The sequence below is a fragment of the Ursus maritimus genome, unplaced genomic scaffold, assembly GCF_017311325.1.
Source record: "Ursus maritimus isolate PB19 unplaced genomic scaffold, ASM1731132v1 scaffold_34, whole genome shotgun sequence".
Classification (NCBI taxonomy): Eukaryota; Metazoa; Chordata; class Mammalia; order Carnivora; family Ursidae; genus Ursus; species Ursus maritimus.
The window spans coordinates 29297159-29323608 of NW_024426008.1; the positions used below are offsets into that span (position 1 = coordinate 29297159).

Consider the following 26450-nt stretch of genomic DNA (forward strand, 5'->3'; position numbering starts at 1 on the left):
CACAACAGCTAAATCATGGAAGGAGCCGAGATGCCCTTCAACAGACAAATGGATAAAGAAGATGTGGTCCATATATACAATGGAATATTACTCAGCCATCACAAAGAACGATTACACAACATTTGCAGCAACATGGACGGGACTGGAGCAGATTATGCTAAGTGAAATAAGTCAAGCAGAGAAAGACAATTATATGCTTTCGCTCATTTATGGAACATGGAAATAGCAGGAAGATCCATAGGAAAAGGTAAAGGAAGAATGAAGGGGGGGTAAACAGGGGAACGAACCATGAGAGACTGTGGACTCTGGGAAACAAACTGAGGGCTTCAGAGGGGAGAGGGGTGGGGGATTGGGATAGGCCGGTGATGCGTATTAAGAAGGGCACATATATATGTTTTTTTAAAGATTTTATTTATTTATTTGACAAAGATAGAGACAGCCAGCGAGAGAGGGAACACAAGCAGGGGGAGTGGGAGAGGAAGAAGCAGGCTCATAGCGGAGGAGCCTGATGTGGGGCTCGATCCCAGAACGCCGGGATCACGCCCTGAGCCGAAGGCAGACGCTTAACGACTGCGCCACCCAGGTCCCCAAGAAGGGCACATATTGTATGGTGCACTGGGTGTTACATGCAAACAATGAATCGTCGAACACTACATCAAAAAACCAATGATGTACTGTATGCTGACTAACATAACACAATAAAAATTTTTTAAAAGAAGTATATCCCATACTAAGATTGGTAGACAAATGCTCATACTTTATTTTCACTAGCCAAAACTTGGTGATAAACCAAATGTTCATCAATGCTGAACGGACAAATTGTGGTATATCCCTACAATGGAATATACCACTCAGCAAAAAAGAGAATGCACTGATTTATGTACAACATGGACAAATCTCAAAATAATTTATGTTGAGGGGGAAAAAAAGCCAAACCAAAAAGAATATATGCTAAAAAATTAAAAGTAATATATAGTGACAGAAAGTAGATACATGCTTGCCTAGGGAGTAGGTGAAGAGAGGATGTAAAAATGGGCACAAGGAAATTTCTGGGAGTGATGGATATATTCACTATCTTGATTGGGGTAATGATTTCACAAGTGTATACACATTTCAAAACACAAACCTATACACTCTAAACATAGTTTTTACTATGTCAATTTTATTTCAATAAAGCTATTTTAGAAATATAAGCAAATAAAGAACTAAGTATTAAAAAGTCAGGCAGCTAGACAGAAGCTGACATAATTCACAGATATATATATATATATATATGTTTTAGCAGATTATTTATTATAGTTGATTACAGGGATTAATGACAAATTTCTCTCCAATTCTCATAAAGCAATGTCCTTACTATGCCACAACCTCTTTCTCCAGGGCACATCTCAGACTTCGTAGCCCACTTGTGAAGGTTCTATGAGACACTGAACTGGAAAGGAAGGAGCGAGGGAGCTAAACAGGAAGAAAAAGAGGGGAAGGAGGGAGAGCACTAAAAAAGAATGAAAAATAAAAAGATGTTTCTGTCATGTAATAAAGCATATTTATCTCATACATATAGTTTACACCATCCTTAATGAAAAAAAAATGGATTTCTGTTATGAAAATAAAGTTGTGCACTTTTACCATTGCTACTAACCTTTCCCTGGATATTCTAGTTCATATAACATAGAAATACAGAAGCAAGACACAAAATCATCACCATCTGCAAAACTGATGATTACCCACAATACACCAGAGAATTGTTTTTTTTTTAAAAGATGAGGTGAAAATTATCAGTCTCAGCAATAAAAATAGTAAGGATCTTATAGTAGTTTAAAAAAGCCTAAGAGGCTATTAGGAACAACTTTATGCCAGTTAATCTGCAGGTGAAATGGACAAATTCCTAACATAATACAACTTACTAAAACAGAAAAAAAAGAAAACCAAACTCAAAATAGAAACATAACTACATTACCCCAGCCTAAAAACCATAAAGTTCTGTAATTAATTTACCAATCTTACACAAAACCTTCAGAGAAAAGAAACCAGAACTCCCCAATTTGTTTTATAAGGCCAAAGCATATTATATAAATGACAAGAGGGGAAAAAGAAGTCAAAGACAAGCTTGTCATTGATAAGCCAAAAAACCAGCTTAAAGCTAGACTGAATGACTTACTTCTTTATTAATATTTACTGATCATCTCCTAAAAGACTATTTCAGATTTAAAAATACACAGCTATAGTTCCTACCTTTAAAGACTTAATTTAGTAAGAATAATGGTGGAAAAGAACGCTCAAATAGGGGCACCTGGGTGGCTCAGTCGTTAAGCGTCTGCCTTCGGCTCAGGGCGTGATCCCATGACCCTGGAAGCGAGCCCCGCATCAGGCTCCCTGCTCCCCTGAGAGCCTGCTTCTCCCTCTCCCACTCCCCCTGCTTGTGTTCCCTCTCTCGCTGGCTGTCTCTCTCACTCTCTGTCAAATAAATAAAAAAACAAAATCTTTAAAAAAAAAAAAGCTTCAACAAAACAAAACAACAAAAAAAAGAACACTCAAATATCCTAAGTAGCAAGGTCTCCAAAATCCCACCTATGCCAGGCCCAGAACAACACAAAAGCAAGGATAAGCCTGTGTTATGACAAAGGCTAGCTGTGATGACAGTGAGCTGACTAGAAATTTGCATAATTCTAAATATGAAATATAGTAAATGTTTCTATGAAAGCACCACATATTGGCTTTTCTAAATTGCAATATATCAACCGCTCACAAATGCTTTCAGTTTCTCCCCTTATCTGCTATAATTTACTTGAGAGGTTGCTATGTCAATGTCCCCATACTATTTTAGTATCGAAATGATCATACTGGTCCCTAACACTGTCAAGAAAGAATTAAAAGCTTATAGTTAATTTTCCCTAATCTGTACCTAGATCCTCTTTTATCTTTTTATAAAGTCATTTTAGCATTTTTTTTTACCTGAAGCTGCTCTTCAGTTATTATTTCCATTTTGCCTACATAATAAATAATATTCTTGTTCTCAAAAATCAAAATTAGCCTTATAGGAAACCCTCTGAAACAGTCTTAGGAAAATCAACTTAAAAGACATCAAATGTCACCAGAACAACATTGATCCTGAGAGGCCTTATACCAGGGCTCTTAACCTGTTTCCAAGCATTGGCTTCTGGGAGCCCAAGAACATCCTGAAATAGAATGCTCAACTTAGTTGTGGTTTCTTTGCAGCAAATCCTTAATTTTCATCAGATGCTCACGGGTAAATGATGCCAAAAAAAACCCTTTTCCCTTACCTGGCTATGAAGGTTAAGTATAATGAAAAATATACATTTAATGATAATGCGAACAATTCTAATAAAGCATCTCAAGTTGTTTGTACACACGATTAGGGAAGGATAGAGCAAAGAGGAAATAAAACAAGAACTTATTTGCTAAACATACATCCCTTTTTTACAAGGCACTGATCTCTTGAAGTAAATACTTGAGTCCCTTCTTCACAGAGAGATCCATATCTGTCAATCTCTTCCAGGTCAATACATCTCTTTGCCAAACAAGGCTGAAAAGCTGTCCACAGGTTCCCTGTGTATGAGCAGTCTTCTCCATAATCATTAGCATCTAAGAACCTGAAACCATGAGTATCACTGGAATCAAGCTATAAGGAAATTCCAATACATTAAAATGAAATCAAGTCATGGAGGCTGCAGAACGTAGCTCCTGGAAGTGATAATAGGCAGAAAGTGCAAGCAGGAAAGGCACATAATTTTGGGGTACCGGCATACAACATGAAACTATATGATTAAAGGCATTCATTTGCTTTCCCAGCCACCACACATTCCAAAAAGCACCAGCGTCTGAACTGTGCCACCTGCCCACGCTAGTCATTTCACTAGGAACAGCAAGCATCAGAAAACCATATTCGCTGGTTTATCAATACTGACTCCATGCATCCTCAGAGACAAGGAAAAACTGGGCAGAAATGTACTTGTGCCCAAATTAGCAGATTAGCATCAGGGTCCACAGGAGAAGGAATCAGGGAATAAAGAGTCTAAAAGTTTCCTTGAGTAAACATCCCTCAAAAGGTCTAGCTCTAGGGGTGCCTGGGTGGCACAGCGGTTAAGCGTCTGCCTTCGGCTCAGGGCGTGATCCCGGCGTTACGGGATCGAGCCCCACATCTGGCTCCTCCGCTATGAGCCTGCTTCTTCCTCTCCCGCTCCCCCTGCTTGTGTTCCCTCTTTTGCTGGCTGTCTCTATCTCTGTCAAATAAATAAATAAAATATTAAAAAAAAAAAAAAGGTCTAGCTCTAAGCACATAAAATTAGTGACTTTATCTTACTAAAGGACTGACAGGAATCACCTATACGTTCTGACCAATCATTCATGTGAAAACTACTGAGAACTAATAACAGCGAATATTTACTGAGAACTTAGTAGGTGCAAGGTTGCAGTAACCCTCACAATCCCCTGTGTAAATACTATTATCAATTCAGAGGTATTATGTAACTTGCCCAAAGTTATGCAGGTAATAAAAGGTGGGAACTGGGATCCAAGCATGCTCACCTAATCACTATGCTATAATGCTTCTACCTGCCAGGTTATTTTTCTATCCTATAAACCAAAGGGAGCCAATGAAAAAAGTTAAGGACAGCAGTAATTATATTTACATGTTAGATCACACTGATCAACATTGTGGACAGCAGACTAATGGTGAGGTAAGCAAGGGTCCCAAAAGGTAACTCAAAATCTAAGTCAAAATGCTAAGGAAATGAATCATAGGGATGCACAGAATACTTTGCCTGGTAAAATTAGCTAGACTTAGTAATGTACTGGATGTTGTAAGCATGTTAAGGGATGAAGGAAGCTACCTCTCATGTTGCTAGCATGGCCTCTGGTTAGTAATTATGGTCTATCAATTCAAAGACAGGAGGAGGACCTGGCAGTTTGGTTTAGTTTAGAGGGGGAAGGAAGATGACAAGTCTACTTTTTAAACAATCAAAAATAAAATGAGAGAAACGAATTCTCTGGAATTTCCTTCCCCCCCTGAAGATAAAATTCCCTTTACAGAAATCTTATCTTTGAAATGAGGAACTCCTAACGCTTTTTCAAAAATAAGAACTCACTTGAGCAACGAGGGTCCTTCAACATTACTAAGCTCTCCTGCTACAGGTGAGGCATTGAGTGGCAGGGCTGCGCCAAGACCTTGCCTCGTGCACCCTGGTTCTCAGAGAACCAAGACTAGAAGCCAACTCTTCTGGCTCCATTCTACTTACTGCTCCTGCCACTTCACCCACCCTCCCAATTCTACTAATAGGGACTCACATCACCCAAGAATAATCATGTAGCATTTTTAAAAAGCAAATATAGGTATGTAAGCAAAAAATGTGAAGCCGACTACGTACACTTAATTTTCCTAAAATTTCAAGGTTTTTGTGTGTGTTAGTTTCTAGTACTGTAACATTTCTGTATTTCCTGTCCTAAACAGACCAAAAAAGGAAAAAAAAAAAGTCTTTAAGAAATGACTGACTCTCTCTGCTTAGTCTTCCCCCACAACGAACCAAAGCGCCACTGACAAAGGCTGTTCTGCCGAACCCGGGCCAATTAAGTCAGGGCTTCGGAAGCCACCTGAACCTGGAGTAAAGGCGGAGCGCGAGACCGGCCTGTACACGCTCCGCAGCCGGGCCCTGGCGTCAGCAGCTTGTTCCGAGCTCCTGCCCTCCCACGGAAGAGGAGGAAGAAGCGGGGTGCTGCCCAGCCTCTACCGCCAACTTCCCGGTTGAGGCCCGCACACACCATATAGGCTCGGCCAGAAACTGCACCACGGACATGCTATCGCCAATCACACGTCTGAAAACTCTACAAAGAACAGAATCACTTATACTCCGGGCCCCGCGTCTAGCGCTCTTGGAAACAATAAGGCCCTCGAGCTCTGTGTGGCGAACAGCGGCGCTAGGAAAGCCCAGTGGTGAGGAATCCAATGGCTAAGCCCGGAAAGGACGGGCTTTCCGAGAACCGGAGCCGACTCGGAAGCGGACGCTGCACGTCTCCCCAAAGCCCGGGGGCCGCAGGGCCCGGCCCCGCGCTCCCACCCCGCGCTCCGGCCGCGGCCCCGCGCTCTCGCCCCGCCCAGCCTCCCCTGACCCTGAGCCTCGCGCTGAGCACCACGGCCGGGACCCGCACCCGCGCTCACCGAGATGCCGCCAGCGGCCTGCGCGCCCGGGCGCTTCTCCGGCATGGCTCCCGCCGCGGGCTCCGACGCCGCCTTGTCCTCAGGCTCCGGCGGCGGCTCCGCGCTCATGCCGCGGCCATGTCCGCGCCGGCTCGGGACGCTCCGGGACGACGGCGACGCCGCGGATGCGGCGGCGGGGCCCGCGCCCTCATGGGCTCCGCGGCCCGCGGCGGCCTGCGGGTCGGGCGGCGGCGCCAGCGGCGACGCCGAGGGCTGGAAGGGCGGCTGGGGCTGGAGCCGCTGAGGAGGCGGGGAAGGGAGCGCAGCTGCAGGACCCGCCGGCTGCACCCGCCGCAACGACCGCAACTCTCGCGGCGGCCAGCGGCGTCAGCGGCGGCAGCGGCGGCCCCGGCCGGTCAGGAGGCCCCGCCCCGCGCCTCAGCTCCCGCCTCAAGCTCAGGGCCCGCTCCAGAGGCCTCCAGCAGCGCCCCGCCCACCTCGGGCCCCGCCTCCACGTCTCCTGAGGCCCCAGGGCGTCCGGACGCCGCCGCGCGCCGGAAGTACGTCATCTCCCAGCACCGCCCCAGCCGTACTTTCTGTTTCCTGACACACCACCCAGTGTGGCGCGCCGACGCAAGTGCGCGGGCTATTTGTAATTGCGGCACCTCTGCCGGGATTCCTGGTATCCTTATCAGGTACAGGCACGGACACGTTCTCCCCCACAAGCTCCCCCACCCCGGTCTGGAATAACCCTAACTGTCCTCTCCAGAATCTAAAGAAGCTGATGGAGAGCTCCGTTAGGCTGCGGGATGCGTGGGAAGGACAGTATGGGAAACATGCAGGCCCCTGTTCAGTCTCGAGCTACTTGTTGGTTCCACAGCGAATATGAACCGACTACCCCGAATCACAGAACTTCATGTGTGAAATAGGGATAATAGCCTGCTCTGGGTAAGGGGATGATGTACAGAAGCAGGCTACACTAATCCGGGCTTCATAAATGCTGCTCTCGTGATGACTGGCCCTGAAGGACCTTGTAGATACATCCTGTTTTGCAGGTGCCAACCCTGCAAAGGGAACGTGACTTGGTAGGTACAAAGCTAAGGTAACAAACAGGTAGGACCGTTGCACCAGTTTGGAGTACAAATGTACTCAGAATATTTTTTTCCTGCTAGGTGGTTGAGCATTCAATGCCTCTTTGAAAGAAGAGGAATGCCTTGAAACCCTGAAGACCTTATGTCTTTCTCCTTATTAGGGAGACCCAGATGGACTTAACGGTGAAATAAGTCCAGTCAGTCTGCCATTGATTTACAACTCGTGTTATTACTGTGAAGAGTTAATAAAAGGAAACCAGAAGGACGAGCTCTCATGCCCTATCACTTCCCATCATCTGTAGACCCAACAAGAAGAGACTCAGCTTGCAAGTCCAGGGTGCTTTAGCTACTGTATTATTCCAGCAGGAGGAAGAACCGTTCTCTCCCCAGCTCCACCAGCCCAACCAAGGAAAAGCCATTATACTTCAAACCCCTGGTTTACCCAAGAGGACTTTTTGTTTGTAACAGCCCTCCCAACTTCCTCTGTAAGAGAACCTTCCTCTCCTTGGTTCTTGGGACTTGTCTATGGGTTTGACACAGCTTGCTTTCTTGCCCTGGATTGCAATTCTCTGATATTTCTGAATAAGCCCATTTTTGCTGGTAAAATAAGTGGCAGTTTTATTTTTAAAGTTAACATTCCAAACAGTTCATGCACAATCCTTAAGATTTTTGTGTGCTCTGATATAGTCTACACGCTGGCTTAGGTCCCTCCCAGGCCTTGAGCTAGTGTAACTTCGGTGTCTTAGTTCAGGTTCCCATAACAAAATACCAGAGACTTGATGGCTTAAACAACAGAAACTTATTTCTTACAGTTCCAATGGCTAGAAGTCTGTGGAAGTCTGAACTCAGGGTGCCAGTAATCAGGTTCTGATGAAAGCTTTTTTTCCTGGCTTACAGATGGCCATCTTACTGTGTCCTCACAAGGACAAGCTCTGTTTTCTCTTATAAGGGCACAAATCCATCATGAGCACTTCTGCCTACATGATCTCATCTAAACCTAACTACCTCTCAAAAGGCCCTATCTCCAAATACCATCACATTGGGGGTTAAGACTTCAACATCTAAATTTGGGGGGAGGATACAATTTAGTTCATAGCCCTTGGTGTACAGAGCTATAACTTAATTTATACTTACTGTTCAGACATTGCCTGCCAAAGTACATGGATCTCCAAAATTGGCTTTTCCTGAAAGAACACTGTTCTTTTTTTTATCTCAAGCAACCAACCCGGATTGCCCCTTAATGCAGAGACTGTACTGCTATCGGCCTTGACTGAAGACCCTTTAGTTCACAATAGGAGACTGACTGGACTTTAGAAGTCAACAGCATTGAATTGAGAGTAGGAAATTTCCCAACAATATCTCAAGCAGGTTGTCCTCTAACCTCTACTTAAATAAAGCCAGAGAAGAGGTAATGGTAAGAACACCCGATTCACTTGTGGATAGCTGTCATTTTTTGAATTTATGTTCTTTTATTGAGCTAAAGACTACTTGCCTCTTTTGGCTATGCTTTGATCCTGCTTCTGCCTTCTATGTCTATACAAAAATGTCTAATTGCAGTTGTTTAAAATGTCAAGATAAACCTGCCGTCTTTCCTGATTATCCTCCAGATGCATACCAGTTTATGAAAATCCCACTTAAAATGCATTGCCAGAAATATAACACTGTAAAAAGCATTTGTTGATGGTACTGTGAGGTCTGATCTCTTGATCTGGAGACTCGTGAAAGTAATTTTAAAGAGGTGAATTGTACAATTACATTATGTTGAGAGCTATACCGTAGGAATTAAATAGACCCTTGTCCTTACCTCTTAATTCTGCACTAATCAAGGTCAAAAACTTGGGACTCCACATAATTTAACTCAACATCTTAGACTCTAGGAAAGTAATGGTGCTCACTGAAAGATAAGAGTGTTACCTTATTTCATCCAAGAGGGTTTAGATATCTCCATTGTTTGAATTCATATTATTAATGAAAAGATGCTCCTCTGTTAATAGGTATGCAAGAGGAAGAGTGTTCCCCTGGTAGGAAATAACTTTGTGTGTTAAATAATAACAAAATTAAAATGTTTTCTTTTTTTTGCCAGATTTCCTCTAGTTTTAATATGTTGATGGGTATCATGATTTTCGAAAGAGAAAATATAGTAAGCAGTGTTTCTCAAACATTTTTATTCTTGAAACGCTGATTAACATCCTGTAGATGTGTAGGACACAGTGTGGTAAGTGCTGCCTTTTTATCTTTATTGATTTTTAAAGATATACATGAACATGAAATATTATAGAAAGATGCATACAATACTGTAGCATAGAAAGACAAACAGTAATGTTTGATCTTTTTTAAAAACATTAATCAAAAAAAGAATGAAAGTATTTAATAATGATTGGCTCTAGAATTAAGAATATTTTTCATATAAATTTCTGATTTGGGGCTATGAATATGTAATAGTATACTTTTATAATCCGAAAAAGAAAACAAACCAATTTCCCACGCTAAAAAAATACAATGAATTATACACTTTTTATTAGTTTCCTATTGTTACATAGAAAATTACCACAAACTTAGTGGCTTAAGTCAGTACCAGTGTATTATCTCAGTGTCTGTGGGGCAAGAATCTGGCAGATTTTAACTGGCTTTGCTGAGGGTCTCACAAGGGTGAAATCAAGATGTCAGCTGACAACATACTCATCTGGAAGCTCAACTACGTAAAGATCTGCTTCCAAGCTCTCTCAAGTTATTGCTGGAATTCATTTCCTTGTGGCCTTATGACTAAGGGCCCCATATTCTTGCTGGCTGTTAGTCAGCTACTCCTCTCAATATCTGGAGGCTGTTCAGTTACTTGCTAAGTGGTCCTTTCCACAACAGTTTGCTTCCTCCCACTTCTCTCTGAGACTTCACCTTCCTTTAAAGAGCTCACTTGAGTAGACCAAGTCCACCCAGGATTATCTCCTTTTTGATTAAACCAAAGTCAACTGATTAGTAGCCTAATCACAGAAGTGATATCCCATTTTATTCACTGGTCCTGCCTGCAGGCAAGTGGAGGGATAATGCAGGGTATGCCCACTAGAGTAGAACAATTGTAAGGACCATCTTAGAATTCTGCCTATCACACCATACACTTCTTTAGAACAAGGAACTTCTCTCCCTTAACCTTTGTAGTCTCATGGCCTGGCTTAGTGCCCAGAACGTAGGAGATGGTCAGTAAATGCTTGTAGCAGAAATTAAACCAGCTTAATACTGTTCCAGACAGGGTGTATTTAGGAAGGAAGGCCCCATAGTATGTCCTGGAAGTCTTTCCTACTTCATTTTTCTGGACTCCTACAGTATATTGTGTTGCTAATCCTGTTTTGGAAGGCAGAAATGTTCATGTACAAATGGAACAAGTGACAACCCAAAGAATGATGAACAAGTACATGCCTCTTGTTCTTACCTGATATGTCTAAGCCGAGTTTTAGAACTTTAGCTGGAATTGTTAGTTGAGGCTCGTGTGGATCAGATATTTAATACTTGAAAACTCCTGTGGTTCTTCAACTGGAAACTCTTAAGAAATAGACGAAAGGTAGTGGTAGCAATAGTAGTTGAAAGACCGACTTGAGCTGGGATCTGCTTCACTGATTATTGCTTGTATAATCTTGAAAAAGTGGTTTAACGTCTGTAATCCTCATTCTCCCCATTTACAAATTTGGGATGTTAATACCCACCTTGTTGGGACTGTTGTGATGATTACAGAAAGCACATTATATGATTATATATATGTAGAGATGATTGACTGAGATAATTAGTTGAGATTATTATGTAAAGCTCTCAATTATTTTCTCTTTCTGGATATCCTCTCTCCAAGTGACTCTGAGAAGAGTTGAGTAACATCTGAATATATTGCGCACACACACTTTGCAGAAGCCTTTGACTTTGTTGCCTCTTTTAATGTGCTATGTACACTTCCTCCCTTGTTGAAATAGTGTTATGTTGTCATAAGTGTACTCCTTAATCCCCATCACCTATTTCACCTATTCCCCACCCACCTCCATTCCGGTAACCATCAGTGTGTTCTCCAGAGCTAAGAGTCTGTTTCTTGGAGATTTTCAATTAGTACCAGGTGTTGTATGCTCTCTATGGTATTCCCGAAACTAATATTACACTGTATGTTAACTAGCTGGGATTTAAGTGAAGTAAGTCAAGCAGAGAAAGACAATTATCATATGGTTTCATAGAACATAAGAAATAGGAAGATCAGTAGGAGAAGAAAGGGATAAAGAAAGGGGGGTAATCAGAAGGGGAAATGAAGCATGAGAGACTATGGACTCTGAAAAACAAACTGAGGGCTTCAGAGGGGAGAGGGGTGGGGGAATAGGATAGGCTGGTGATGGGTAGTGAGGAGGGCAGGTATTGCATGGTGCACTGGGTGTTATATGCAACTAATGAATCATCGAACTTTACATCAAAAACCAGGGATGTACTGTATGGTGAATAACATAATATAATAAAAATATTATTATGAATAAATAAATAAATAAATAAATAAATAAATAAATAAATAAAAATAAATAAAAAGTATTAAATCCAAAAAAATTTTAAAATAAAATAAATAACCCCCCAAAAAAAACAAAATTAAAACGTATTTTAAAGAAATAAAAGAAATAGTTTGGGTTTTGCTATTTGTTGCATTACTTATGAGTAGGCTATATTTGCTCACATGCTTAAATCTAAGCAAAAACAAGATGAACTTTTTTTTTAAGTAGACTTTCTCTAATGGCACATACACATGTCCCAAGTTTCTCTAAAACTGTCCCATTCTTCAAACCAATGGTCCTCAACCTGGGGTAATTTTGCTTCCCAGGGCACATTTGGCAATTTCTGGAAATGTTCTTTATTGTCATGATCACCAGACAGGGGATGTTGCTAAGAGGCCAGGGACGCTAATAAACGCCCTACAATGCATAGGATAGTCCCTAACAGCAAAGAATTATGTAGTCCAAAATGTCGATGGTACTAAGGCTGAGAAACCCTGTTTTACACAAAGGAATTTGTAAAGTGTAATGCAGTCAGTGAATTATTTTGGAAAGAAAATATACACATTATCTCCTAAATTATGGTGGCTTACACAGTGGAATACCATTCAGCAGTGAAAATGAATGAATTATAACTATTCTCAATAGCATCACTGAATCTCAAGATGATGTTGAACAAAAGAGGTCAAGCATAAAAGAATATAGACAATATGATTCCTTTTACATGATTCAAAAATACAAAAAAATTAATTTGTGTTGTTCAGAGTCAGGGTAATCAGTATTGTAGAGGTTTCTACAAGGCTGATCATGTTCTCTTTCTAGATCTGGGTTCTGGTACACAGATATGTACACTTGGTGAAAATTCATCAGTTATATACTTAGATTTGCCTACTTTTCTGAATGAGTATTTAATTTCAACAAATAGTTTTCTAGACAAGAAGGAAAATATATGCACGATGTCATATGATTTGATTATAACGATGATATCACTTATGAGCTAGAGTATCATTTCCTGTCTGCTGGGACCAAAAACCAGAAAAATTTGTAAGCCACTTTCTTAAGATACTCTCACAGTAGAGTTGTTCTAGAGGGAGCACTGGAGATTTTTGAAGCTTATTTTTTTCTTTACCATAGCATCCACTGAAATCTGCTATGACATTGGCAGGGTATATAGAACAAGGTATGAATCTCCTAAGGTTAATCTTAGAATCAGTAGAAGGTAAGAATGCCATTGTAATGCTGGTTAGAGTGCTGACAATACTGACTCCGTCTTTGGCCCCACATCTTGTTTACGTTTGTGCAATGACCTCCCTCTGGGCTCTGTGTTACAAGCCCTTTGGAGGTTAATGTATGCCTTGACCAGCATGCAGAAGGCTTGTTCTGATGTTCCCTAAAGTTCTTTAGATAACTAGTAGAGATAACATAGTTTCTTCCCCTCCCTCCCCTCTGGTACACAGATGGCTCCACTTTAACTGGCCCTGTACAATCTGTGGATTAAGGTCTGGACTTATCAGAGAATAGCCACACAGCACCTGGATGGTCATCTGCCTGATGCTCCCCGCCTGCCCCCCACTGCCATTACGTTACCCTGAATAAAACTGTGTAAACGGTATGGAGTGGCCTTCTTCATTTTTTGGTCTTAAAGTGCCTTCTCAGTCTGGAGGATACTTGACTATCCCTCTTCCATCTTCTAACAATTGTTGATGATCAGTATTACCATGTCAGAGCAAAATGTGCTAATACAGTTCTTTTTTTTTTAAGATTTTATTTATTTGACAGAATGAGAGAGAGAGAGAACAAGCAGGGGGAGTGGCAGAGGGAGAAGCAGGCTCCCCACTGAGCAGGGAGCCTGATGCAGGGCTCAGTCCCAGCCCTAAGATCATGACCTGAGCCGGAGACAGACATTTAACTGACCGAGCCACACAGGTGCCGCTGCTAATACAGTTTGTTTTCCCTAGGAGGAGGAATGCAAGAGTTTATTCATTTTGATTATATATTTTTGTTGATTTTTTTCCACTTAAATGAATTAATCATGCTGTCTTACATCTACATTTTAACAGAGGTTAAAATGAATACTTTTCCAGTTACAGTCTCCGCTGGAACGCTATTAATTTCCTGGCAAAGAATTCAAAATAATTATTTTAAAGAAGTTCAGTGAGCACACAAAAGAACACAGAGAGACAACTCAACAAAATCAGGAAAACAATACATGTGTAAAATGAGTTCCACAGGGAGACAGAATTTATAAAAGAGAACTAAGAAATTCTGGTGCTGAAGAACACAATGAATGAAATGAAAAACACAACAGAGAGTTCAACAACAGACTCATTGAAAAAGAAAGAATCTGCACACTCAAAGGTCATTTGAAAGTATCCATACAGAGGTATATTTTCTAAGAAGAATAACAGAATCAGCCATGCAGATTATACAACAAACTCGTGCTGTGGGCTCCACTGGCGTTAGTAATATATAATAAGACGTCAAAGATGCAAGTTGCCCTGGATGGGATGAATGACATATTTTAGACTTGGCAGAAAAAATCAGTGAACTTGAAAATAGCAATAGAAGCTATGCAAAATGACACAGATTGAAAACAAAAACTGGAACTGGAGTGTGCATGGCAGATTCACACATTAGCTTAATATATACTTCAAGTCCCCAGAGGAGAATGGGGAGGGGCACAAAAAGTATTTGAAGAAATAATGGCCAAAGTTTTACAAATTTGATGAAGTCTATAAACTCACAGATCCAAGAAGCTCCAGAATCCCTAAGCACAAGAAACATGAAGAAAACTACACCAAAGCACATCATAATTAAATTATTTAAGACTAGTCATAAACAGAAAATCTTAAAAGCAGCCCCCAGAAAGAGACATATCATATACAGAAGAGCAAAGATGAGAATGAGAGCATATTTTTCTTGGTAACAATGCAAGCTAGAAGACAGTGGAGTGACATTTTGAGAGTATTGAAAGAAGAGAAAAGGACAACCTCAACCTAGAATTCTAACATTTTTTTTTTGTTGTTCAAATTGTTCCATCTTTGGTCATTGGGGGCTCTTTCATGTTTTCTCCTGTGTCCTCTAGAGAAATCAACTTTAAAAAAAAGAACTTTGTTATTTATGATGCTACAAGATACTCCAGGTTCATCTTGTATTTTCTCAGCCCAGCCCTAGAGTCAGCCATTTCTGATTCCTTTTATAAGAGTGGTACTTAGAAACCAAGATTTGGGTGGTGGGTGTGCTTGTTGATACTGAGCTGTCAATGCATCTAGGCCCTCTCAAGCGTACACATATCTATATTTCCATATTTGTTTGTTGTTCGAAAGGATTCACTTTAGTTGCCTCCTGCTTTTTCAATGGAGAACTATCCTTAATCTTCCCAATTCCTTGCATTACAGAGCCATTCCATTTAGCAAATTTGGTTAAAAGGTAAATGTGATTTACCTTTTGTTTTTGTCTTTTTTAAAAACTTTTTAAAAAAGATTTTATTTATTTGTCAGAGAGACAGAGAGAGCACAAGTGGGGCAGGGGAGCAGGCAGAGGGAGAAGCAGGCTCCTCGCTGAGCAAGGAGCCCCATGCGGGACTCAATCCCAGGACCCCAGGACCATGACCTGAGCCGAAGGCAGATGCTTAACTGACTGAGCCACCCAGGCATCCTGTGATTTACCTTTTGAAAAAAAAAAAGTGTGTATGCTGACTAACATAATATAATAAAAAAATATTATTATTAAAAAAAAGTGTATGTTAGGCTGTAATGGATACTAGGATGATTCAGAATCAGATGTGACAGGCAAACATTTCATAAGGAAGGATAGCATTTTGAGCGAGGCAGGTAGACAAAGAGTTTATTCTATAATGTGTGTGAATTACGTAAAAGGTGAGGAACTTAAGGACTTTCTTCCTTGCCCTACTTCTCTCTGTTTCACATGCTGAATGTGTGTTGCTGCCGCCTGATGCAATCTCTGTGCCTAAAGCAGGAATTATTGGTGATGTAGGTCAGCTCCTCCTCCTTGCCACCCCCTCATAATCAATTATCAAATGTTGCGTATAGCCTTTCCCAACTCCTACCTCTCTTTTCCTACCCACACATCCAAGCAACCGCCTTGCCCTATTTACTCTATACCTCAAGTCATTCTGCACCTGCTCACTGCCACTGCCACTGCCACTGCCTTAGTTCATACCCTTCTCCTTTCTCAGTAATTTAGTGTCTTTTTCTTTGGGTTTACTTCCATCTACGTATGCACTCTTCAAACAAAATTGGTATTTCCAATACAAATCCATCTTAGGTCATTTGCTTGCTAAAAATTCTTCAAGGTATCCTATTTTTATGCAAGGCAAACCTCCAATTCATTAGCATGACATGGATGGCCCTGGATCTCTCAGTTTGCCCATCTCTCAGCCTCATTACCTGGCATAATTCTATGCCCATGTCATCGAGCTCCTACACATGAGGCTCCCTCTGTCTAGAATAACCTGCACCCCTCCCCTCAACTCAGGTACCATCTGCACCTGGTATTCTTCATCTCTCCTCTTCTGTGTCATATACCCTTTCCTTGTGCCTTCTCTGCACTTCATGCATATTTCTCTGTCAACATGTAATCATCTAAATGTTAACATAATTCTCACCCAAAGAGTTAGTGAGGACACGCCAATATTTCATTTATCTTATTTTATTTTAATTCCACTTAGTAAACATACAGTGTTATATTAGCGTCAGGTGTACGAGACAGTGATTCTACACTTCTATACATCACCCCAGTGCTCCTCACAAGCACACTCCTTAATCCCCATCACCTAGTTCACCCATCCCCCCCACCTCCCTTATGCTAACCGTCAGTGTGTTCTCTATTAATTAAGAGTCTGTTTCTTCGGGGGCGCCTGGGTGGCACAGCGGTTAAGTGTCTGCCTTCGGCTCAGGGCGTGATCCCGGCGTTATGGGATCGAGCCCCACATCAGGCTCCTCTGCTATGAGCCTGTTTCTTCCTCTCCCACTCCCCCTGCTTGTGTTCCCTCTGGCTGTCTCTGTCTCTGTTGCTGTCTGTCTCTGTCTCTGTTGAATAAATAAATAAAATCTTAAAAAAAGAAAAAGTCTGTTTCTTCGTTTGTCTCTCTCTCTCTTTTCCCCTTTGCTCATTTGTTTCATTTCTTAAATTCCACATATGAGTGCAATAATTTACTTTATTAATGAGGGAACACATAAAGTGAGTTCAGAAGAGAATCTGAAAAAGTAGGATTGTTACAGTGAGTGAGAAAAAAAGGGAATAATGATTGCTAAACTTGATGCAGCCCTAGTTAATGTCCTATAGGGCAATTAAACTGTAACATTTGGGGTTATGTAATTTTCCCACCATAGAAAAAAATCAACTGATCAGTTTATTACAGTCTAACTTCTAACTTTACAGGGCTGTACAATGTCTGGGCCTACTAATAATAAATAGTTAAAAATAAACAATCAGGGGGCGCCTGGGTGGCACAGCGGTTAAGCGTCTGCCTTCAGCTCAGGGCGTGATCCCGGCGTTATGGGATCGAGCCCCACATCAGGCTCCTCTGCTATAAGCCTGCTTCTTCCTCTTCCACTCCCCCTGCTTGTGTTCCCTCTCTCGCTGGCTGTCTCTATCTCTGTCGAATAAATAAATAAAAAATCTTTAAAAAAAAATAAAAATAAACAATCAGTTCTTTTCCTGGAGAGTTAGATGACCCTTAGGTGGGATTGTTGAACAATTGTCTTCTAGTATGGATACAGCATCTCCCTCTTTAAATTCCAAGTTTGGAGAAGTTTTTCCTAGCACTCTCAGTTACTACTCTGATAGTGTACTTTTTAATCCACTCAATCCTGGCACACACGCCAAACTTAAGGGAACTTAGATCATTGGTGTTCAAGTTGGGGTATGTCTACCCCTTGGGATATGGGAAGACTTCTGGAGGTTCTATGGCTTTTATTTAACCGACTTCCAGATTCTCACCTTGGGCGTGTATTCTTTTCTACAGCTAACCTGCTCTAAAAAGCATCTCTGCTCTGCAAAGTCGCCTTCCTCACCTTCCCTTCCACAGCCGCCTTTCTCCTGCTTCACCAAAGCCTCTCACCCATTCCCAAACTGACTGTGGAGCATGGATTTAAATACTTCTGAGGGGGGCACCTGGGTGGCTCAGTCGTTGGGCGTCTGCCTTCCGCTCAGGGCGTGATCCAGGTGTTCTGGGATCGAGCCCCACATCAGGCTCCGTGCTCGGCGGGAAGCCTGCTTCTTCCTCTCCCACTCCCCCTGCCTGTGTTCCCCCCATCGCTGGCTGTCTATCTCTGTCAAATAAATAAATAAAATCTTTAAAAATAATAATAAAAAGTAAAAAAGGATTATATTAATATATGCAGCAGAAAGTTCAACATCTGTTCATGATAAAAACTTTCAAAAGGGGCGCCTGGGTGGCTCAGTCATTAAGCATCTGCCTTTAGCTCAGGGCATGATCCCAGGGCCTTGGGATCGAGCCTCACACCGGGCTTCTCTGCTGGGAACCTGCTTCTTCCTCTCCCACTCCCCCTGCTTGTGTTTCCTCTCTCGCTGGCTGTCTCTGTCTGTCAAATAAATAAATAAATAAACAAATACTTCTGAGGGCTAAACAAGGGGATAGTTTGAGAATGCCTCACCCCCGAGAGAGTGATGTTTTATGGAAGCAACAGGCTCTTGTCAAGTCTCCTGTCACAGACTTTCAATACTGTGTTTATTTGAATTAAACAAAAAAATAAGATTTTTCTGTCAGAATGTGAGTTGGTGTTTGATTTGGCTGATTGCTTTGACAATGAGGACTGGCTTTAGCCAGGTCAGAGGGTGGTTATTTTCTATAAAGTGGAAGAGTCACATTGGTTCCAAGAGGTTGACAGTACTGTGTTAAAAACCTGTCTGCAACATCCTGGCAAATAAATTCTTTGTTTTTGTAAACAAGTGATAAGGCAATTTAAATAACCTAAAAATTGGTGTGGTGTTGAATAGGTTCTGTTTGTTTGCTTGTTATTTAACATTCTTTTAAGGAGCAACCATCAAAACCCTGAAGCCATTTGCCTGGGAAGAAAATTCCAGAACTCCAAACTCCATTTGAAACCACAGCCAAGGCCCTCATCTTTCTGCTGTTGACTCACTGAACGCTATGGTGCTTTCCTTGTTTAGTGCTGCTTCTCCCCTCAGCCTGGTCAGCTGATCTTAGCTCCACTGATGTGACTTCGGCCCTCTGTTGGCTCAAAGCTTACCTTTCTATCCCCGTTCACCACTGTCTAGTTGAATAGTGGAATGTCCTGGCACTTGATCCCATTCCAGCTTTCCATGGAGTGTGGTTGGGAAGTGCAGGTCCGCCAATGTAGCCTGGCTCATATTACTGTGGAAATTAACAAAGGGAAACCTCACTCAAGTAGACTTGAGAGGCTGGAAGCGGAGGCTCCAAGAGGGAGCAGTACTATTCAACATTCATCATAGAAGAATTGTCAATTACACGCTCCAGCAGAAGAATCTTCAACAGGAAAGAACGGTCAATATCAGGCCCCAAAAGGAAAAGATCTTGATTGCATCACGGGCAAGAAATCGACTATCCCTGCAACTCAGCCAGTGAGAAACACCACCCTGAGCTCTTGCCTTTCTTCAATGGATGTGCGTTCGGAACAACCCCTCCCAACTTCCTGCACCTTCTTCATGAAATCACAGTTACTCTCCTTTGTTCGTTGGACTTGTCTTTGCTTGGGCTATAGCTTGCAATTCTCTGTTATTCCCAAATAAACCCATTTTGCTGGTAAAATAACTAACAGTTTTATTTTTAAGGTTAATATTACAATAAAATTTAAAGTTCCTGGTGTCTTTTTCTGTGGCTGCACCTTTTACCTTACTCACACTTCTTTTTATTGTACCCATTACAATTATTTGTTTACCAAACAGCCTATATTTCTTTGAAGACTCTCATCTTTTTTAGAAGAATACTTTTTTTTATTATTAACCGTTGACAAATAGTTGAAATAAACTCCACTGACCCAAATGAACTGAACTGAACTAGAAACATCTTGAGGACAAGTCTGTATTATTCACAGTTTGCAGCAGTGTCAACACAAAAAGAATAATAGCACATTTACTGCGAGTCAGTGGAATGTCAAGCTGGTGCTGACCCATTAATACACAGTCGGCGTGTCAGGAGAAACCCCTGGGCATTGCCTGCACTTAAAATGCAGGAAAACAGAAATAGATTCGTTATGGCACTCGAGGCCACACCAACAATGAGTGGTGGGGCCAGGGCTCAAACTGAGGTAGAATGACCCCAGAGTTCCTCACCACAATTTGATATTATCTCACAAATTGGATTTGTCGACTTGGGTAAGTAATGAACAAGACAGCTCCACGTTACTGATGTGGTTTCAATAGGCTTTGGGAAAACTGTGGCTCACGTGACCCACCGTGACCTGGATTAAGAGAGGAACATTCATCTCATCTGAGAGCTGTGGGGCAACAAGGAAGCTGAGCCTCCACCGCTGGCCTTGCTTCCAGGGCTTAAAGGGCACGAGAGCAGCACAGTGAAAAGTACCAAGTAGCAGCACCCGCGAGAGGCCCAAGAGTACAGGGGCTCACCTCGAGTGCGGCGTGATGTGGTTGGAGGGCGCTCAGAGCTGCGAGACTGGCATTGGTGTTCACGTGGTAGCACTGTGTTACTAACAGCTGGGAAATCTTGGGATACTCCGTTTTCACTACAATTCTTTAAGAAATTATGAAAGTATTCCATAGTTCTCTGAGTGCATCAACCTTATTTATGCTTATTTTAAATCTTTTGCCCAAAAAAAGTGCTCAATAAAGTTCTCTCTCATTTCCTATCAGAACATTTTTGCTTTTGCATTTATGCAGTCCTCACACTCAACATGGGCTTAACAGCTTGAGACCGGATCACAGCACCATTGTACGGCTCCAACAATGAGCATTTTCCAGCTCTCAAAAGTTCAGCCACTAACACCAGTGTCACTTTGACCAAGTTACTTCATACCCATGAAACACAGTGTTCTCGTCTATTAAACAAGGATGATCTGTATTCCACTCTGCTTTCACAATCTCAGAGACAGTGACAGGGAGCATGACCACATAAGTGCTCAAAGTGGATTACTATAGTATTTTTGCCTTGAAGACTTTACTTAACAGGTTATGATTTATTTGCTGTTAGTGAACTTTTGGTCAGAGCGCAATCCCAAGTTTAGCTTTGTTTCCATAAAAATGCAACTATCTATACCTGAAACCAACATAACACTGTATGTTAATTATACTGGAAGTAAATAAGTAACAGACTACCATGATCTGAACCAAGACCAATGGCCAGTTGTAACCTATGTAGAAAACGAGAGTTTCTTATAATCGAACTTGAAAGCCATTGGCCCTGTTGAAACCCATAAAATGGAGACGATAAACTCAGAGGAAAATACAGTCTAAATTGACAAAACAGACATATCTGCCATCCATTGATTACTGAATAAACTTCATCCAAATAGATGTGTTGAAAGATTACAGATAATAAAATATCGAATGGCCAGGGAAATTATCAGGGATTTTATCAAATTTTCAAAGAGTGATGTGGTTTCAGGGCCCCTCAGTGGCTCAGTCGGTTAAATGTCTGCCTTCAGTTCAGGTCATGATAAGAGGGTCCTGGGATCGAGTCCTACATCCGGCTCCCTGCTCAGTGGGGAGCCTGCTTCTCCCTCTGCCTCTGCCACTCCCACTGTTTGTGTGCTCGTGCTCTCTCTCTCTGTGTCAAATAAATAAGCAAAATATTTTAAAAAGTGTATGGACGGTTCATCCATTTTTATCCTGGGACTTTTCTGCTTGTATGTAAGGTTCTCCCAGGCAGTCACAGAGCTGCGTGGTGGAGAGGGCTAAGGAACCAGTCACACCTCTGCGGCATCCACGTCCTCATTGGAACCGTACCTGCAGGTGATCTGGCCTCATGAGGGCGGGCAGAGGCTGCTGGGCCGCTGGGGCAGGCCTCTCCTGGTGACTTTTGTCTTTGATACGCTTGCCTTCCCTGCTGACAGCCTTGGCTCCTACCCCCAGCAGGGCCCCCACATGTATTTCCTGTACTTGCTCTCAGCATGCTATTAGCTCATTGACAATGACGCCCATCACGGAAGCTCAAGGCATGGCCTCTTCAGGGGTGTTGGGTCCTATCTGATCACCCTAGCCTGCTTTCAGCAGGGTCCTGTTAGGGTTCAGCAGGATCCTGTTGGGCCAGACTCCCCTCTACCCTTGATGTTTCCTCTAAGTTTTCTATCCACTGACTTGCTGGGTTGTAAGTTCCCATTTTTCTTTGTTGTATTCTGAGTCAACCCTCTTTCTCTCCCCTGACTACACACCCTGTTGTGGTAGCCTCCTTAAATGAAGTCTTCCTGCCTATCTTTATCAAAAGTCATAAGTAATTTTTCATTAATCACATAAGCACACATTAACACATGCTCGCTTTTATGTATGTGCAAAACAGTTATCACTATACATTCATTCTTATCATGGACATGAAAAAAAATTTTATGGTCTTATTTTTTTCTCATCTCTCTTGCCTTCCCCATGCTCAGGGAAACCAATGTGAACAATTTGGTGTGTTACTCTTTGCTCTTCCTCCATGTTTTGATTCCCTCTTGTGAGCTGGGTCTTTTTCCAATCACAAGCCAGAGTCCTCCCCACGAGTCCTATCTTCTGAAAAGATAGGAATAAATATTTAAACAAAAATAAAAGATCATGTAGGGCACTGGTATCTACCGTGGAAAAGATAAGAATTTGTGAAACTGCTTTCATCTGATATTTGGGATGGCCTCTCTGAAAAGCAGAGACTTTAATAAAGATCTGAATGACGAAGAGGAAGCAGCTCTGGGAAGATCTGAAAGATGAGTGTTGGAAACACAAGGAACCGCCTGTGTAAGGCCCAGAAAGGGAGTGAGATTGGGGTGGCTGAGAGACAACTGACAGCAACAGAGAGGAAGATAAAGCCAAGAGGTGTGGCCTCCGTGAGGCAATGTCAACTTCTCTCCAAATGTGGGGGAGTCCATCAGAGGGTTCAAGAATGACACAATAATTTGCATTGTGCAATGATCTCTTCGATTCGTGTGTGGCAAAAAGGGTCAGAGCGGACACAAGGAGGCCGGTTAGGAGGCTGGTACCAGCGTTTAGGTGAGAAATGACAGTGGGGGTGGTGAGCTGCTGAATCCAAAGTGTTTCAGAGGGAAAGTCTGATGACTGGGCTGTGAGGCCATCAGATCAAGGCAGAGTGCGCAGAGCTTCACTATACGCGGAACCGGGGTCGTCTGACGTGACAAAGGGGAGCAGGACAGAAGGGACAGCATGGAGGTCAGAGCTCACTGGTCTCAGCAAGGAAGCAAATGCCAAGTCACAGGTGCCCTGGTAGAGCTGTTGTGCCCTGGAGACCGAACCTCGGGCACCCAGCAGGGCGTCCCTCACCAGCGTCCCTGTGTCTCAGTCTGCATAGATCATGACTTCACTCATCTTTCTCCTGTGGGTAGGCGTTAACTTGTTTCCAATTTGTTTTCCATTTTTTATTTTTTGAGTGTTTTTTTGTAGGGGTGGGAACATCATCAGTAAGCCTGCACATATATTTTTACAGTGCCTGAAATGGGTGCCTGGCTGTAAACATGTGCTGTCCGTTGTAATTAATTAATTAATAGTGCAGAGTTGCCTTCCAAAAATGTAGTCACGGAAATCTTACGGACTTACTAACATTCCATGCACAATGTTTATAATGGAAATATAGACGTTTCGGCTGAGAAGAGAGCAGAGGGTGTTTTAGAGCTTAAGACCACACAGCATGACATCCCTGGATGCTGGTAACTGGCAGCTGATAGTCTGTTGGATAAGAGTTTGGTCCCTGGGGCTCCTGGGGGGCTCAGTCAGTTAAGCGTTGGCTCGGGTCATGATCTCAGGGTCCTGGGATGGGGCTCCACGCTCAGCTCCACGCTCAGCTCTGCTTCTCCCTCTCCCTCGGCCTCTGCCCACGCCCCCACCCCTGCCCCGCCATCCCGCTCTCTCTCTCTCTCTCAAATAAATAAATGAGTCTTTAAAAAAAAAAAAAAAAGGTTGGGTCCTAAATCTCAGACTTCCTTCACCGGTTTGTAAAGGAATTTCGCAAGCTCCTTGATGGTCCCATTAATATGCAAATTACGGCTAAGCACTTGAGGTCCCGGTGAGCTCCTAGCCTTCTGGAGTGCATTCTGTCTGTTTCAGTATTTCGGCCTTCATGGGTGTGGTCCGTAAAGTACTTAGAAGTCAATTCCCACAGCTGGTAGTTACCCAAAATTAAAAGTGAAACTGTGGTGGAGTATACAAGAAACTACCAGAAGGAGACACAAAAAACTCCTTAAGCCATATTTTTCAGGCTCCTTTTTATATTTTTTGTGAAGGGAATTTTTATGGACAAGTAAGTGACAAATTAGTGTCTGAAAATAGAAGGATTAAAACCAAACCAAAACAGGGTTACCTGGATGGCACAGTGGGTTACGCCTCTGACTCTTGATCTCTGCTCAGGTCTTGATCTCAAGGTCATGAGTTCAAGACCTATGTTAGACCCTGCATGGGCTCTACATCGGGCTCTATGCTGGGTGTGGAGCCTACAAAAAAACAACCAACCAACCAACCAAACAATAACCTGAATGCATTGTAATGAAGGAATTGCAGTGATGCTCCCCACTCTGGATTTTGATGGGGTTGAGCTCTGACTCAGCAGCTTTCTTTTCCGTGCTCCTTAGTGACTGCACATGAGGGTTCAGTAAGGTCTCTTCCTTTGCAGCTGGGATCAAGCCCCCTTCTCTATCTCCCACTCATTCAGATACATATCAGTATTTTTATCAGCTCCTGTGTGCCAGATAGCGTTCTCGGCATCAGCCATCATCCCAGCCACATGGAGCCTGTGTCCCCTGGGTCTCCCAGCTGTGCTTTGGTGTCATCACCAACAATCCTGGATACCCCAGAGAGTCCCTGTGCTTGGTGCTAGGGCAGGCTGCCACCAACCAGAACTAATGACAGTTTCTACCAAGCCCCAGCCTCCCCAAGAAACTCCTATCGTGGCACTTTTCATACGATCTCTTCTGCAACTTTTGGGATTTCAAAGGCAAGGGTTGCGAGCCGGATTTTGAGATGCTAGTCTGACCTTTGTGTGAATTCCTCTCCCTGAATGTTACGGGAATGTTATGAGAATTATCAGTCTTCTCGGGATTGGCAGGTGCTGTGCCTGGAGTCACGCACTATGTTCTGGGCCATGAGCCTTTCCAGAATTCCACTCCACAGGCAGATTTCTGCCGTATTGTGTGCTTCTCAGTATAAACCAGATGTCCCCAAGTTCTCTAGATTTCCACATAAAAGTCTATCTAGCCCACCTGAGTGAATGCTGGGAGTCTAGCCTTTTCTCATGCCTCTGAATGTGTGCTTGTCCCAAAGGTTTTCGGGAAGGCTGTCTGCATCCTTCCTCTCAACTCTTGCTCCATTTTCTGCATTATCACCTCTTCTCCAGGCCAAAGCTGTTTGCAACACACACTTCCTTTTCTTGGTTTTCCAAGCATGTCAGTTCTCAAGATAACCTATTGGTTGCAACAGTGAAGAAAGCATGAGTACAGACGTGGGAATAACACAGGTACTTCTGATAAGAACAGAACAGAATAGGGGCACCTGGGTGGCTCAGTCATTGAGTGTCTGCCTTCGGCTCAGGGCGTGATCCCGGCGTTCTAAGATGGAGCCCCACATCAGGCTCCTCCGCTGGGAACCTGCTTCTTGCTCTCCCACTCCCCCTGCTTGTGTTCCCTCTCTCACTGGCTGTCTCTATCTTTGTCAAATGAATAAATTAAAAAATCTTAAAAAAAAAAAAAGAACAGAACAAAATAAAATCTGAGCTTCAGATAAGGATGACAGTGGTCAATGCCATTCAGTAAGGGAGGCCGACAGGCTGAGGGACCTCTTCTCAGCTCCTGGCCTGCACACCTACGTTGTGCCAAAGATCTCTTTTCTTTTCTTTTCCATGATCTGTGCACTGGTCTCCAGGCTATTCCTCACCATGAAGGACCCTCTCCTGCTTTTTTGTTTTTTTTAAAGTTGAGGTGAAATTTAAGGAACATAAAATTAGCCATTTTAAAGTATACAGTTCAGGGGCGCCTGGGTGGCTCAGTTGGTTGAGTGTCCGCCTCTTGATTTTGGCTCAGGTCATGATCTCAGATTCGTGGGATCAAACCATATGTCGGGCTCCAAACTCGGTGGGGAGTCAGCTTGAGATTCCGTCTCCCTCTCCTTCCGCCCCTCCCCCTGCTGTGCTCTCGCTGGCTCTCTTTCTCTGTCTCTCTGTCTCTATCTCTATAAAATAAAGAAATACATCTTTAAAAAGGTAAAGTATAGGGGCTCCTGGGTGGCACAGCGGTTAAGCGTCTGCCTTCGGCTCAGGGCGTGATCCCAGCGATCTGGGATCGAGCCCCACATCAGGCTCTTCTGCTATGAGCCTGCTTCTTCCTCTCCCACTCCCCCTGCTTGTGTTCCCTCTCTCACTGGCTGTCTCTATCTCTGTCGAAGAAATAAATAAAATCTTTAAAAAAAAAAATAAAAAATAAATAAAAAGGTAAAGTATAGAGTTCAGCAGCATGCAGTACATTCACAAGGTTGTGCAAACATCCCCTCTACCCAGCGCCATATCGTTTGTCTTACAGCCAAGGAGACCGGGTC

General features: G+C 42.8%; 2 protein-coding genes across 3 annotated transcripts in view; one reads left to right on the top strand and one right to left on the bottom strand.

Annotated features, from left to right (window-relative positions):
• The window catches only part of MFSD14B (major facilitator superfamily domain containing 14B), an 80549-nt gene extending 74237 nt beyond the window's left edge, over positions 1-6312 (bottom strand). For both annotated transcript variants that reach the window (XM_040620386.1, XM_040620384.1), the window contains exon 1: positions 6173-6312. In XM_040620386.1, the coding sequence (XP_040476320.1) occupies positions 6173-6280 (108 nt within the window). In that variant the 5' untranslated portion in view covers positions 6281-6312. The remainder of the gene's footprint in view (positions 1-6172) is intronic.
• The window catches only part of LOC121100144 (interleukin-9 receptor-like), a 41521-nt gene continuing 21360 nt past the window's right edge, over positions 6290-26450 (top strand). Inside the window, 1 exon segment of the mRNA XM_040620397.1 lies at positions 6290-6788. Coding sequence (XP_040476331.1) covers positions 6290-6788 — 499 coding nt within the window.